This window comes from Phoxinus phoxinus, assembly GCF_949152265.1.
Source record: "Phoxinus phoxinus genome assembly, chromosome: 5".
NCBI classification, from domain to species: domain Eukaryota; kingdom Metazoa; phylum Chordata; class Actinopteri; order Cypriniformes; family Leuciscidae; genus Phoxinus; species Phoxinus phoxinus.
Genome location: NC_136880.1, coordinates 17,279,659 through 17,296,593, shown reverse-complemented (window position 1 = coordinate 17,296,593; position 16,935 = coordinate 17,279,659). Strand labels below are relative to the sequence as shown.

At 43.0% G+C, this 16,935-nt stretch overlaps 1 protein-coding gene across 2 annotated transcripts in view; it reads right to left on the bottom strand.

Annotated features, from left to right (window-relative positions):
* Window positions 1-16,935, bottom strand: part of LOC306998380 (phospholipid scramblase 1-like) — a 50,788-nt gene that overhangs the window by 30,474 nt on the left and 3,379 nt on the right. For both annotated transcript variants that reach the window (XM_079612407.1, XM_079612406.1), the window contains exons 2-9: window positions 14,057-14,091; window positions 13,855-13,938; window positions 13,694-13,764; window positions 12,710-12,752; window positions 11,113-11,333; window positions 516-677; window positions 237-398; window positions 68-119 (exon numbers count right to left, since the gene is read on the bottom strand). In XM_079612407.1, coding sequence (XP_079468533.1) covers window positions 90-119; window positions 237-398; window positions 516-677; window positions 11,113-11,333; window positions 12,710-12,752; window positions 13,694-13,764; window positions 13,855-13,938; window positions 14,057-14,072 — 789 coding nt within the window. In that variant the 5' untranslated portion in view covers window positions 14,073-14,091 and the 3' untranslated portion in view covers window positions 68-89. The remainder of the gene's footprint in view (window positions 1-67; window positions 120-236; window positions 399-515; window positions 678-11,112; window positions 11,334-12,709; window positions 12,753-13,693; window positions 13,765-13,854; window positions 13,939-14,056; window positions 14,092-16,935) is intronic.

Here is a 16,935-nt window from a genome sequence, read left to right as displayed (position 1 = left end):
CACGTGTTGACAAATCATGCTGTGGACATTTTTTAAATACTACCATACGCAATATAAGTGTACTTACATGACATCCAGAAAACTATCATTTATTTACTGTGTTCAAAGAACATGAAGTCCTACAAGAGAAGAACAATATCAGATTATTCACTATGCTGAAACACACAGAGCCTATAGAGGAAGTTTAGAAAACTGGTCTAACAAGAGATATGCGATAATGCCTTATTTTTGCTTACTATGAGAAAACATGCTCCGAAAAGAACAGCTTTAATCTTCACATCCAGATCCATAGGAAAGGAGATTCCAAAATTGTCTGCGTCAGTGAAAGCTTCTCTCATCATCCCACTCCACTGTTTAGAGATTCTGCCCACCTTTGTTGACTCATCCATTGACACAACCTGTTTAGATGCAAATAAATAACTATTTATGATCATGAATTCATGTTCTTGGTGCAAGAACATGTTAACTCAAAAGATCAAACTATCATCAATATATCGGTCTTATATGGTTCATACGTCAAAGTTCACATCAGAGCAGCATTTGCAGGCGCAGAACGGCCCCACGATCTTCAGAACTGCTTCTCTTTTCTCATTCTGTATGGTAAACTTGGGAATAAATGGATGCCAATTCTGGATCACGTATCCAATCGGGTTGCCTGGTGGAGACTGGATTTCAAGCTATGGGGCAGACAAAAGACACATCAGCAGCAGTTTAGGCAAAACTATACTTAAAATATAGTAGATCTTATTTACAACTAATAGCTGTTCACTATTTTAAGCTGTTAATTCAATCACAGACATGACAATTGATGGCGGCATTGCTGTGTAGTACCCATCATGCAACACATCAGTCATGCAATAGTCAAGGTGATTTTGAAAATTGAACATAACTTCCTCATTTTACAGTTGAACATGACATGCATGTATATGCTGGCTGTTGATTCAGGAATGTTGTAAAAACATGTAAGAGTGTCCATGAGTGTTCAAAAATAGTAAGTGAGAACTATATTTTACACATATATCATACATTATTAATTATATCATAAAATCATGATAAAAAAATTTTTGGTAAGTCGTACCACATGATATTTTACAACTCAACCTGAACTAACCTTTCCTTGTCATAAAAAGGTTATTTTATATGATATTTTACAACTCAACCTGAACTAACCTTGCCGTGTCATAATAAGGTTGAATTATCTGATATTTTATAAGACTTATTGACCTGGACACAGTCTGTATGGGTTTTCACTATAATTTCCTTTCCTGTTTTTATTTTTTCCTGCACATTGGTCTCACATAACGTACTCGGTTACTTGCGTAACCTCGGTTCCCTAAGAGTAAGGGAGCGAGTATTGCGTAGCTATACGCTTATGGGAAAACTCCTTTTCTCTAGAATGTTGAAGCCTTTATTTTGCAGTGCAGTGCAGCTGCACAGAGCAGAACTGACTAGTGCACTCATTGGCTGTTCTGTGGGAACTGCACGAGCCTATGGCGAAGTGGCTGAGGCGCGCAAACCTATCAGAGCGCCCCGCGCCTTGCGCACGCCAGAATGGGCATGGCTTCTGGCTATATATGCAGACCATTTCACCATAGAAATCAGGTTTAAGTCGACTGAAGCGAAAGCACCTGACCAAGCGTAAGAACACGGGAGGCTACGCAATACTCGTTCCCCCTACGTAAGTAACCAAGTACGTTCCCTTTCGAGAATGGTCTCTCGTATTCCGTAGCTATTTGCTTATGGGAACCCATTTTAAAACACTGTGCAATTAGCTTAATAACTTTGCCCAACACTATCACCCAGGGCTGAGAAGCCAGAGGTTACTAGTAGAGCTAGTGTCAGAACCAATGAGGGCCAGACAAATGACGGGCCCCACAGAGGAGTACCTAGAGGCCAAGACCCCTTATACAGAAATATACTCGTTTTTGCAGACCAGGAACCTCCAAGTTATAAAATCTCACAAATGTGGACGGTGAGGACCAGCCGGCCGCCGCACAAATTTCTTCAATTGGTATACCACTTGACCAGGCCCATGAAGAGGCCATGCCTCTAGTGGAATGCACTCTAATGCCTATCGGGCAAGGGAGGCCCATAAATGCGTAGGCTAAAGAGATAGCGTATACTATCCATCGTGATAGTCTCTGCTTAATGTCCGGGAGCCCTTTGGTGTGGCCACCGAAGCATACAAAGAGCTGTTCCGACTGCCTAAACGGAGCAGAGTGCTTTAAATAGACTCTAAGGGCCTGAGCGGAGCAGAGTAGATTCACATCTCTATCGTCTTCCGATGGAGGAAGAGCCGATAGCGAAATGGTTTGAGCTCTGAACGGAGTCAAGAGAACTTTGGAAGCCTTGGCCAGAGGACGACTTTAGAGTCGTTGGGCCCGAACTCAAGGCAGGCAGCGTTCATAGAGAGCACTTGCAAATCACCCACTCGCTTGACCGATGCTAGGTCTAGCAGTAGTGCGGTCTTAAGCTAAAGAGGCTTTAGGTCAGCCGACTGAAGTGGCTCGAAAGGGGGTTCCCGTCAGGGCCGTGAGGACCGTGGAAAGGTCCCAGGCAGGTATAGAAGGAGGCCGAGGTGGGTTCCGCCTTCTGATCAAAAAACTGACTAAAAAACAAAAACCATGAGCAACAATTATCATTCATTTTTCTTGCTACAAGTGTGTTTATATTGTGTAAAAATCCCTTAAAGCTTTAAAGGAAGTGAATTGTTTAGCAAAACCTTCCATAGAGCAGGTAATATTATAGAAAAGGGAATTGCTGTCACCTAGTGGTGACTCAAGAACATTAATAAAATACTATATAATGTAATGTGCATAGTAATGTGTAAAATATAATTGTAAGCTAAGTGATCCACATTTGCATCCATGTTCAGAATAAGGAGTTCAAATTTCAACCTGAAATATTAATTGAAAGACAATAGTTAGAATCACGTGTTGACAAATGCTGTGGACATTTTTAAAACACTACCGTACGCAATATATAAGTGTACTTACATGACATCCAGAAAACTATAATTTATTTACTGCGTTCAAAGAACATGAAGTCCTACAAGAGAAGAACAATATCAGATTATTCACTATGCTGACTATGCCCGTCATTTGTCTGGCCCCTTTGAGGAAGCGCACGACGAGGTCGTTCCTTCCCAGGCATTGGCTGGCCACAGGGGCATGGAAGGCTGCTATGGTCACCACATATACCTTAAGCGTGGAGGTGGTGCGAACCACGTCCAATAGCTCTTGGAGAAAAGAAAGTATCAGTGGTACTTTACTTGAATAGGGGTCAAGGTCCCGAGCTGCACACCAGCTGGTGAACACTGACCATGTCAGGGCATAGAGGCGTCTAGTTGACGGAGCTCTAGCCTCAGTGATGGTGCTTAGGACTTTTTACGGGAGGCTCCCGGATACCCGTTGAGGGGCCATACATGAAGGGAACACAAGTCGGGACGGGGATGCCAGATCATCCCGTTCCCCTGCATGAGGAGGTTCCTCCTCAGCGGAACAGGCCAAGGAGCTGATTCCAGCAGCTGTGCCAACTCTGGGAACCAGACCTGGGTCTTCCAGAGAGGGGCTATTAGGAGCACTGCACACCTTCTCTCCCTAATTCGCTCGATGACCTGGGGGTAGTGTTGTCAAAAGTACCGACTTGAGCGCTGTTGAGCTGAATCATAAACACCTCTGATTGGCCATTGTGATTGGCTACAATGATCAGCGCACGGGAGCGTTTGAAAGTGTTTTGAAAGCTGGAGCGTTTGAAAGCAAAAGCAGGCGTCTATCAGCGCCAGTGGATCGATCCGTTGATAGACGCCTGCTTTCAAATGCTCCCGTGTGTATCTGTGTAATCGTTCGCTGAAGAGCGTTATTGATGTATATTTACAACATGTTTTTGAAGCGCTGATCATTGTAGCCAATCACAGACATATTTGATGAGCGCGTGACAATGGCCGGCCATTCCGAGGTGTTAACGCTTCTGCTCAACAGCGCTCAAAGCGTCACATTTTTTAAATTTCAGTACCGACTTGGTACCGAAGTCGGTACTTTTGACAACACTACCTGGGGGAGCATCGAGACCGGAGGGAATGCGTAAAGAGGGCAGTTGGGCTAATTGTGGGCTAGCGCGTCCCTGCTTTTGAAAAAGAAGGTTGCGCAGTGAGAGCTGTCTTCTGAGGCGAAGAGGTCGACCTCTGCCTTGCCGAAGACACTCCAAAACAGATGAACCGTTTTGGGGTGGAGAGACCATTCCCCTGGGGGAACATTGTATTGGGATAGCATAGCCGCATCCCGGTTCAGAATGCCAGGCACATGTGCCGCCCTCAGTGAGCGCAGGTTGGTGTGTGCCCATAGAAGGAGGTGTTTGGCCATGGTGTACAGGTTGCCCGACCTGAGACCGCCCTGGCTATTTATATAGGACACCACTGACATGTTGTATGTCCGGACCAAGACATGGTGCCATGCCATGTTTGGGAGGAAGGCTTTTAGGGACAGAAAAAAAACCCACTCATTTCGAGGCAGTTAATATGTAGGCATTTCTCTGGGCTTGACCAGAGGCCGGAGACGGGCCTGCCCTCGAACAGAGCCCCCCAACCTGGGTTGGAGACATCTGTTGAAACCACCTTCCTCCTCGAGACCACACCCATACCCACACCTGACTGGTATCAGTCTGCGTTTTTCCAAGGAGCCATGGCTTTGATACAGCCTTGGTTCACTTTAAAGCGGAAATGGTAAGAATGCCACGCATGGGTTGGTATTCGGGTTTTAGCCAATGCTGCAGGGGACGCATTAACAGTAGGCCCAGTTGGTGTACTGACGATGCTGAGGCCATAAGGCCCAGGACCCTCTGAAACGTTCTGAGGGGGGTGTAAAAGCCCGCCCTGAACGAAGCCACTAGCTGTTGAATGGAGAGAGCGCGGTCTGGCGTGAGCCACGCTCCTATCTGAAACGAGTCGATAACTGTTCCCAGGAAGGTTATACTTGGCTGGGAGACAGTACACTCTTGGAAAAGTTGATCCTGAGCCCAAGTGTGATGGCCGACAACGTGGCCACACAGCAAGGCGGTAACTAAACAACACACACAGATATGCATCCTTCTCGTTTGTTTATTTTGGTTGTTCTTTAGTACATTTCATAAGTAAATATTTTGTTGCAGATCACTATACATATATATTTCAAAATAAAGACAGATTTGGTTTGTTTTACCCACTTTATTTCTAATTTACACTTTTACCATACATGACTAGGTTGGGTGCACACTTTCTAGTTATTAGTGGTATATTGTGTTAACATTTATTTCTTTTGAGTTTAAGTTACCTACATGTGGCAATCGGAGGTTGACGCTGTCTGGGCAAAGCGCTGCACTTCAGTGGAGGTCTGTTCTAATAAAGGACCGGCTGGCGTCAGCGGCCGCCATTTTGTTCCAGTGGTTGAATCCATGTTGCAGATTAGCTGGGGGGGGGGGGGGGGGGGGGGGGGGTGTAGGGTTGTTTGTTTATTTGTTTATTTTTTGTTTATTATAATTGGTTATGTATATAACTAATTTGTTTATGACTTATTTCTTTATTTTTTGTGGATGAATTACTTTATTCATTCTAACTGTGTTTAATTGATGTTTGTTGTTCCCTATGTGTGTGTAATGGACTAGTCCTTGGTGTATATAAGTTTCCCCATTTGTGGCATTGGGTAGGCCATGTTTTCTTTGTTTAGTTTGTTTGTTTGTTTGAATACTGTTGTTAGTTTGATTTGCTTTAGTTTACCATTTTTGTGGGCCCAGACCTGACTTTATTTTTAGTCAGTTTTTCAAGTTATTTAATTTGTAACTTTGTTTTTTTGCATTTAATAAATAATTTTTGGTTGGAAATCCTGTGTCCTTTGCCCTTGACTGCTTGGTCCCTCACATGTGTCAGAAGTGGGATCCGCAGAGGGCGCAGGTTTCCTATTTTTTTTTGTTGGTTTCCCCTTTTCGTCTTCCCTGGGTTTTTTTTTAGCTATGAGTCGGCCTGGAAGAAAAGGGGCACAAAGGATGGTGCCAATGGAAGCACAGGAAGGAGAGGTGGAGACCATAGAGGATGGTGAGGAGATTGTCACAGAGGAGTCTGGAGGACGGGAGCCAACGCTGACAGATTTGACTAGTTTGTTCCGGGCCCACATGGCGCAGATGGATGCTCGGGAGGCCGGGAGGGCCCAAGAGCAAAAGGAACAAGAACGGCGATTTAAGGCATTGCAGCACCAGTTTGGCCTGCTTCAGATGGAGGTGCAAGCTCGTACTCATACTCCGCCCACCCCTGATCCACTTTCTATGAATCCAGGTCCAGGAGAAATGCAGGATGGTGACCCTGATTTTGATCGACCATTCCCTAGAAGGAGTGAAAGAGAACTTCACCAGGTGGACCATGATAGAGGTCAGCCCTTGATCAAAGAGCCTAGATTAGAAAAATTAAGTGACTCTGATGACATAGAACATTTTTTGATAACCTTTGAGAGGATTGCTGCAGCATGTTGTTGGCCTAAGGCTGACTGGGCATTCCGCCTGATTCCCCTACTGACTGGTAAGGCCCGAGCGGCATATGTGCTTATGGACGTTGATGACTCTCTGGATTACGAATGTGTCAAGTCAGCTATTCTGAGAAAGTACGACATTAATTCAGAAACTTATCGACAAAGATTCAGTTTTCTGGAGGTTGAATCATTTGAGAGTCCCAATGAACTGTATGCCAGGCTGAAGGAGCTGTATGGGAAGTGGATTCGACCCAAAGGTAAAACTGTTGAGGAAATTGGAGAAATAATTATTCTTGAGCAGTATCTCCGAATGCTCTCTCCTGAGCTTCAGGTATGGATCCGTGAGCGGGGCCCTGATACTGCTGCTGAAGCTGCATCATTGGCGGATGTGTTCGTTGCTGCCCGGGGAAGGAATCAGCCATGGAGTTGGAGGGGTGGGAGAGATTCTCGCAAGCCCCATGTCTTTCATCCGCCCCAGTACTACAACTCTGGTAAGCCTCCTGGAGGAGGAAAATCTGAAGCGGTGTCTTTTAGACCATCTAAGAAAGTGCCTATTTGTTACCTGTGTGGCCAAGAGGGTCATACCAAACCTGTTTGCCCGAAGAACGTTGTCAAGCTCTCTCAAGTGTGCTATGTGCCCAGAAAGAATGCAGCTCCGGTAAAGCCTGGACTGTCCTTAAGGATGACCACTGTAGAAGTGAACGGTAAAGAACTCCATGCTCTAGTTCAGGGATGTTCAACTTCGGTCCTGGAGGGCCACTGTCCTACAGAGTTTAGCTTCAACCCTGACAAAAGCTCTTTTCTAGTAATCCTGAAAACATTGATTAGCTTGTTCAGGTGTGTTTAATTAGGGTTGGAGCTAAACTCTGCAGGACAGTGGCCCTCCAGGACTGAAGTAAACTCTTCCCGCGAGAGGTCCGGTATTCTACAATCGAAAAGGAGTGCTTGGCTGTGAAATGGGCCCTGGATTCCCTGAAATATTATCTGCTGGGGAGAGAGTTTATTGTGGAAACTGACCATAAGGCTCTACAGTGGTTGAAGAGGATGAAGGACACGAATAGCAGAGTTACTCGGTGGTACTTGGCCATGCAGCCCTTCCGATTCATTGTCCAGTATGTTCCAGGGAAAGACAATGCTACGGCTGATTTCCTCTCTCGCTGTGTTAGAGAGGTTCCTGAAGTGGGTTTGTTTGTTTATTTGTTTATTTTTTGTTTATTATAATTGGTTATGTGTATAACTAATTTGTTTATGACTTATTTCTTTATTTTTTGTGGATGAATTACTTTATTCATTCTAACTGTGTTTAATTGATGTTTGTTGTTCCCTATGTGTGTGTAATGGACTAGTCCTTGGTGTATATAAGTTTCCCCATTTGTGGCATTGAGTAGGCCTTGTTTTCTTTGTTTGTTTGTTTGAATACTGTTGTTAGTTTGATTTGCTTTAGTTTACCATTTTTGTGGGCCCAGACCTGACTTTATTTTTAGTCAGTTTTTCAAGTTATTTAATTTGTAACTTTGTTTTTTTGCATTTAATAAATAATTTTTGGTTGGAAATCCTGTGTCCTTTGCCCTTGACTGCTTGGTCCCTCACACCAAGGCATTCCAAATTGCTGAGGAGCCAGGATCTGTGGGTCAGTAATTCGGCCTACGATTGGGCCAGAATGAGCCAATCGTCGAGCCAGAATGAGCCAATCGTCGAGGTAGTTCAGAACGCTCAGAGTTCAGGCCGAATGGCAGGACTGTGTATTGATAAGCCTGCCCCTTGAAGGCCAATCTCAAGAATGGCCTGTGATGGGGGGCTATCTGGCTATGAAAGTCTTTCAGATCCACTGACAAAAACCAATCCCCTGGTCGAATTTGCGCAACAATTTGTTTGGTTGTTAGCATCCTGAATGGCCGTCTCATGAGGGACTTGTTCAGGTGTCTGAGGTCTGGGATGAAACAGAGTTTGTTTGCAGGGGTGTGTGTATTATGACCCTATTGGCCCTATTGACTGCAGTATGAACATCTCCAGCCACCTGAACTAAAGAGGGGGCTGGGAGAAGTGTGTGAGATCTTTTTGAGGGTGGTCCGGCCACAGCGAGACTTAACCCCTCCCTTTTCCTTTCTGTCGAGCGACTAGGAAGCTTCCCGAGGCTCAGGATCGAACACAATCTTGGGTCGGGGCCCTTGACGCTCCAGGAACGGGTAGCGCTTTGCTGGCCGTGGGTGCCGATGAGTTTCAGCCACTGGGTGGGGCTGAGAATCCGGTGGCGCTGGCTTTGCTGGCTGCAATAGCGGTGGGCGGACAAAGGTGCATGGCCACCCCTCCTCTAGGGGGGGCAGCTTCTCATATTCCTTTGCCTCAGTGCCGTCAATGGAAGAGATAGTTGCGGAGGTGGATGTTTTCAGGCGGGCCGAGTAAGGGGCGCGCCACGACGTAGTGAGTTCGTCATGAACCACAGGAAAGAACGGCGCTGGTCTTTGACGAGGGGCCTGGTGGCGCCCCGGCAGGAACCATTCGTCGAGCCGGCTCTTGGCGGGCTCCTGAGGCGAAGACCAATCGAGCCCGAGGTCTTTGACGGCTATTGTGAGGAAACGAAGAAGCTCTGAGTCCAAACTCGCCCTTGCGCCAACTTCACTGGACTGAGATGGGGGGGTGGGGGGTGCAGCCGAGCCCGCCCACTTCTCACACTCGGATGCAGAGCAAGGCATGCGGGCACGGGACCGGCATGGGCTCGCTCATTTCGGTTCGCTCAGGCATCCTCTGGCCCCGCCGTTTCTTCCTCCGTGAGGGCGGGAAACGGGAGAGCGCAAGGGGTGGGGTCACCCTCCATGGGGAGGGCTAGCCGTGAGCGCAGCGTGGAGAGCGGCATACTCTCACAGTGAGAGCAGCCGCCTTTGGCGAGTGCAGCTTCCGCATGGTGAAGTCCCAGGCACGAAGCACACTCTCTGTGTCCATCCGCGTCATGCAGAGGGGCAGTCCGGACACGGCATTTGAAACAATGCCGGTGAAATTTGCTCTTTTAAACAGTGTCACAGTGCCGAACACACTGTGTGCTTTGAAAGGATATAGGCTTTTCTCTCGCCAGATGGCTGCAGGTGACTGAAGTAATGCTGAAATTATGCTTTTGACATCACAAAAATAAAATTTAATTTTACAATATATTAAAATAGAAATTATTTTCAATCCTAATAATATTTGACAATATTGCTGTTTACACTATATTTTTTATTAAATATAGTCTTGGTGAGCATAAGACTTTAAAAATTAAAAAATCTTGCCGACCCCAAACTTTTGAACTGTAGATTGTAAAAGTGTTTTTTATCTAAAACATTTATTTTTCTACAGGAAATAGCACAATGATACTAGTCCATGAATAACTGCATGAATCAATGCTTTCACCAACCAGCCTATATCTTTAACCACTAAACCTGTCATTCAAATCAAGGCTTTGAAACCTGAATAAACTTTAGTGAAAAAAATGTTTTACCTCTTGCCGAAACGGCTTATGACTCGTTTGAAAAACAATTAATTTCATTGACTCAGAGTCAACTCTTACTTTTGAAAGACAATGGCCCTCATTTATCAATCTTGCGTCGAAAGGGCGTATATGTTGGCGTAAGATTATGCTTACACTCCTCTCACCGTCTGATTTATGAAGCTGTGCGTACCTTTGAAATTCAGGTGTACTCAATACCTGCCTCTTGATAAATGCCGCGGCTGAAAACGATCGTCATTAGATTAACACGCCCCTATATATTCACGTCTCCGCCTCCCCCACGCCCTCATTTTACGCCATGGACACACGGAAGACGGCAAAGAGGAGAAACTTCTCCGGTGGAAATCCAGTTAAAAATCGCTGGTTGGTTGAGCAAATTACCTATCACAATGCATTATTTTACAGCACGTGTTTTGAAACTATTAGCGTTGAATTTCGCATGACGTCACATGTAATGGGGTGTACAATAGTGATGATGATGTGAATAATTGCATGACAATTTGTAATATTCTTATTATTAGTATTATGATTTTGATTATTAATGACGCTTATTGTTATTTAGAAGAAGAATGTCTTTGTTATTATTATTTGTATTATTATTATTATTATTTAAAAGAAGAAGAATGTCATTTTAATTATTTTGTCAGTCTGAATTATTTTTTGGTCATTGAAAGCCTTCCATTACTGAACCCAGTCCGTGCGCACCTGCCGGGCTTAACTCACAAAAATAAACACTGAAGTTTATAATTTCTATGTTGTTGTTTTTTTACAGGGTCATAATATATAATATCAGTGCGTTTTGTGGTGTTAGGAATTGTTTTTCTGCGCATTTCAGCACTAACTCAAAACGTGCGTACATGTACACCACCTCCTGAGCTGGCGTAGGATTTGAGCGTGCCGTACGCCAACGTCCATATTGATAAATCGCAAAGTCACCGTGGTTTTGGGTGTACGCCAGGTGTACGCTGGAAATTTGGTGTACGCACTTTTCATAAATGAGGGCCAATAACTTTATATACGGTGCACTTTCAGATTTAAAACTTTGCAGGATGTTTGCATTCACTATATTACACACTACATGAAAGGTAATTTTCAAAAATCCATAATAGGGGCCCTTTAATGAACAGAAACGTGTTTTACCTCTTGAAGGCAACAGGGACAGCAGCAGCTTCCACACTTCAAAGGGCGTGTGAGGGTGATCACTTCCTGTCCCAAGTTATCCTGAATATGGATGACGAATGAGCGCAATGGTCCACAGAACTGTCTGTTACAGCAGTCGGTTTCCTCAGCCGCGTAGAACACCTGTTGCCCCATGCTGTTCTTCACCATGTACTTATTATTGGTCTCCCAGCCCAATATAGCTGTGAAATGAATCAATAACACAATAAAAAACAAAACATACATGTCAAGTTAAGTGCATTGCATTAACTGACCCATCTGTAAGCCCCACCTTAAAAAGGTTACTACCAATCCTACCTCGGCAACTGTTGCCATATGCCATATTATTAGACAAACTTTTTTTAATAGAATTCTATTGAAGTCTTGTGTGTTTGGGTAGTTTAATATTACAGATTACTGTAATATTAATAATACATATTCAAAAAATTATATAAAACATTGTGACTGTGCCTTTTGTCACCTTCTATAAAATAAAATGAATAAATACATTTAAATTATAAATAAAAAATAAAAGCTAGATGTGTAAATTTGTATGTACATTACATGCTTGCCATGGCAATACTCGGCACTGTGGTTGCTAGGAAGTAGCTAGGGTGTTGCTAGGCAGATGCTAGGATGTTCTGGGTGGTTGCTAGGGCGTTGCTATGTGCCTGATAGACAATTGCTAGGGTGTTGCTAGGCAGCTAATAATGTGTTCTAGGTGGTTGATATGGCATTTCTAAGCATTACTATGGTGTTCTAAGTTGTTGTCAGGGTTTTGCTTAGTAGATGCTATTGTGTTTTGAGTATTTACTAGGGCACTGCTGTGTGGTTGCAAAGATATGGCCATATGGTTGCTAGGGTGCTGTAAATTGTTGCTAGGGTGTGACTAGATAGTTTCCAGGGAGATTTTTAAAAATAATTTGCCAGTCTGAATAAAAATAAAAAAAACACTGCGATTCTACAATCTTCTGGTGCCTAGATAAATGCTGATTATGGCTCATTTAACTATGCGGTTGCTAAGGTGCTCCAAATCAAAAATTGGGTCGCAATACTGTTCTGAGTGGGTAAACTAAAAAGTGGATTGCAGCTTGATGACCATGAGAAAATGTGGGTCCTATGGCCAAACCAGTTGAGAACCACTGCTCTAAATGGTTGCCAGGTAGATATTTAAAACTACTTGCCAATCTGATTCCAAACATCTCACCCCCTTATCTATATGATGTTCTAATTCAAAGATATCCCTCTCATAGTTTTTTAGTGGAAGTCTATGAGGTGGTTGCTAGGGTGCTTTAACTGGTTGCTAGGGCATGGCTATAAAGTTGTCATGTCACTACTTCTTGGCTGCTTGATGATAGGCCGAGTCAATATTCTGAAAACATTCATTTTACTGAAACTCATATTGTTCATGTAAATTTTAAATGCATTCCTATGGGATGTTTTGTAAAGCTTATTTGATCAAGCAAAAGTAACCAAGGGGGCAGGGCTTATATAAAGGTAATATGCCTAACGTTTAAACACATTCAAAATATTCAAAGTAATATCAGTGGAAAAACTACAACAAACATCACAATATTACCTTCAGCTAGCTCAACTTTCTGCTTTACAAGAAGTTGATCAATCTGTGTTGTAAAAAGGGAATAAATGTTGAAAACCATATTTTACATTACATAATCATTTCAAAGCCACAAAACTAACACAAGCTTAGTCACCACTTACTGAGAAGCAGTGGTGGCTGGTGGGTTTTAAAACAGAAGAGGCACACAATTTTAGCGGTCGGATTTTTAACTACTTAAAAAAAAAATGTTTAGTCACTTATATACCTGAATATTTATAGAAAACGACACAGACATCAAGACAATATAAATATAAGTTCACTCACCTAATCCTAGCCTATCACTTGAAGCAAAAATCCATTCCTCTGTCCTTTTAAATGTCCGTGTTAAAAGAGCACGTTCGTTTAGTGAATCTGATAGCTATTTCCAATTTAGGCATGAGGTCTTCTTTTATTTATAATTTTGCTGTTGTTTGAATGGTAGCTTAGATTTGTTTGTGATCAAATATTCAATATCTCTACTCTCCATAGTTATTTCCATCAGCGGTAACAGTTCAAACTAATATCACATTATTTACGTCTTGTCGATGATTGGTTGAAATACCAAGGGAGGCTAGCCTCCTCTGCCATGTTACTTTTCTCAACACCCCTAATCGCTGAAGTGAAATACTCGATGGTGATCGGCGATTTTTTTATACCAACAGAGGCACAAGTCTCCGGATATGGATTTGCCTCCCCCTCCCTTTCTCTATCCCCTCAGACTCGCGTTTCACAGATTCAGCACATTCTGGGAAGAAGCGTGCGGTGGTTACACTTACAGAGGTGAAGTTACAAACAAGAAATACACATTCTGAGACACAAAATTGTGGGTAGGCTCTAGGCTGTGCCTTCCTTGCCTCCCCCGACGAGCCACCACTGCTGAGAAGATATCTCATTCAAGAAAAAAAAAAAAACATCAGTGTCTTCAGTGTCATACAGAGCTGTTCATACGCAGCAGTGAAGCTCTACCTGGGTCAGGTACTCCAGTCCTGGTGGACAGCCTTCGGGTCTCTGTGGAACCGGCATCATAGGCACTTGACCTTGCAAAAGAAAGAACATGACTTCTTAAACAGGATCTGAAAAAGTGAGAAACAATTTTGAAAAATTAAATTTCCCGTAGATTCCCTTACCATGGCCTGGTATGGCTTGTCCCTGGCTATAAGGAGGGGTGGAATGAATTGCATTTTTCTGTGGTTGGAGGTCAACGGGGTAACCTAGTTTAAAGAGTATCAAAGAGCAGGATGTTTATTTGAGATATGTACTGTATAACAGCAATTTAACACAATGCTGTCAGGATCAGGTTTACTGATGATAAGGTTTTGACACACTTACCATTATTTGTTGCCATGGCAGCTGCAAATTACTCTCTGCAAACATGCAAACCAGAAATAAGTTAACCAAATATTTTCCTGTATGTTTTTTTTCCATGCATTGTAAGGAATGAAATTTCGGCAGCCTAACAGAGTTTTTAATAGCCAATGAATTTGCAAAACAGGACGGCATTAATATACACCGTTTAGGCTGAGAACACCAGGAATTACCCAGGAAGTTACTTACTTTATTTTATTTACAAAGCATTTTACAACTGCACCTGCAGACCAGACCAAAGTGCTGTACAATCAGCACATAAAAAACAACACATAAAAACAACATGCAACTTACTAATACTAGCCCAACTTCTCAAAAGCCCTAAGACAAGAAATAGTTTTTAACTCAAGCTTTAAATACATTTAAAGAAGTGATCTCTCTTAGTTCAAGAAGCAGACAATTCCAAAGCCTCTGACCCGCAACAGCAAAGGCCTGATCACCTTTTAACTTTAAATGAGATCGAGGGACAGAAAGCAATGACTTATTAATGAAGAGCAATGAGCTCAGATCCATAAGCAGGAGCTATCCCATACACTGCTTTAAAAACATACAGCAGTTTTATATTTTATCCTGAAATCCAATGGTAGCCACCTGAGAGAAGCTAAAATAGGAGAAATATGATGACTTTTCTTAGCACCCACCAGCAGCCGTGCCGCCCCATTCTGAACTAATTACAAGCGTGATATAGTGGTCTGACAAGACCCCACATCCAAAACATTGCAATAGTCAAGGCGGGACAGAACAAAGGCATAAATAACCTTTTCTCAACATAATAGGCTTTAAACGTGCAACAGTCCTAATCTGGAAAAAGCAACTCTTAACCACGGCATTAATCTGCTTATCAAATTTCAGCTCTGGGTTAAAACACAACACCTACATTTTTAACTTGGTCATGGCAATAGTCTGACCATGTGGCAAAATATGTTGCAATATCGAAGCATCCTCTGGCAGGGCCAAAAAGCATAATCTCAGTTTTTATTTTTTTTTGGTTTAACTCAACCATAGTTTGTATTAACATGACATATTTTTTGTATAAATCGAACCCAGGGGAAACATGTACAAAGAAAATTAAATTGGGCCAATAACAGAACCCTGAGGAACCCTACGAGTGACAGGCACTGTTGTTGAAACAATGTTACCATACCTCACTGAGAATGCTCTATCAGTAAGATAAAATTTGAACCACTTTAAAACTATCCCACATATTCCAACAAACTGGGATAACCGCTTTATGAGAATCACATGGTCTATTGTATCAAAAGCCACACTCAAGTCCAATAAAATCAGAGCTGCAGCATTACCTGCATCTCGGTTTAAACAAAGGTCTTTACAAACTCTCAAGAGTGCAGATTCTGTACTATAACCTGCCCTAAAACCGGACTGAAATGTATCTAAGTTGAATCACAGGTGCAGAATCCGAACCACATGTAGTCCGATTTTGTGATAATTCAAATTTCAAAAGCAAGAGGTTTGTAACATTAGTTGTACCACTCATTGTAAATTGTACTAGTTGTTATAAACTGCAGCTTTTGTACATAGATAATCATCACACCATAATGCATTCATACAGAAAAAAACCCACAAATAGTTCATGTGGCAAGCAGGGCGATTGCTAATGTGCGCCACATCCGCCTTGTATCTCTCACAGAGGAGCTCTGGAAGGATAAAAGTAGCAATGATGACACTGAAGGACGAAAGAAGACCAAGCCTGGACTTTACGTCATGTTTTGTTTATGTTTGTGCAGCAGTCGTCCATGAGGAGCTGCCACTTTACTTTCGTTTTGTGTTTGTTTATTTTGATCTTAAAGGGATAATTCACCCATAAATGAAAATTACCCCATGATTTACTCACCCTCAAGCCATCCTAGGTGTATATGACTTTCTTATTTCAGACGAACACAATCATATATATATATATATATATTGCTTCTCTTCAGGAGGCATTTATTAACCCTCGGAGCCGTGTGGATTCCTTTTATTATTTTAGGACAGTGCTTAGAAATGGAGACAACGCACCTGGGTGACGGCTTTAAACCATTCAAATGAAACTGAAACGCAAAGGAGGAGGTGTTGTTGTAATTTTTAAATATACTTATTTTGAAGTGTTGGTGCTTATGCTTAATGTAAAAATATATAGCCTAGTGTAAACGATAAATCACGTTTGAGAATTCTGCTGGCTACTGTATACAACTCAGCAGCAGAGGCCTGGCACACAGGTGACACCCTTGGATGTGGGTGGTTCGTCTCCGCCTTGCGGCTCGACCTCGCCCGGGCCTGACGCTCAAGCCAACGTTACAGATGCGGACGCCTTGAAGCTCGAACTTCTAACGTGTTTGAGACAAGATATTGCAGAGATTTTTAAAACCGAACTCCGAGCGGCACTGGGAGACGACCTATCTACAATCAGAGCGGACTTGCAAGCCGTGAAAACCCAGTTGGCAAGTGATAAAGCAGCTGCGGACGCTGAGTTAGCCTTACTCAAAGGTACTGTGGGTGAAGTGGAGGTATCCCTCTCGTCATGTACTGACGACATCGCTGATCTGAAGTGCAAATATGAACGCTTAATTTCCGATTTTTCTAAGTTGAAAAATAAGTGTGAGGACCTCGAATCCAGATCACGCCGCCAAAACATAAGAATTGTGGGTATTTCTGAAGACACGGTTGTAAATACTACCGCGGTCGCCGCCCAGTTAAAGGACGTACTGAAGTTGGATAAAGAGCCGCTATTAGACCGAGCACACAGATCAGCCCAGCCGAGGCCCAGACCAGTTGAGCGACCTCATCCTATTATCGCCAGATTCCATAAATATGTTAGGCCAATCACTTCTGCTACTAAAGATTGC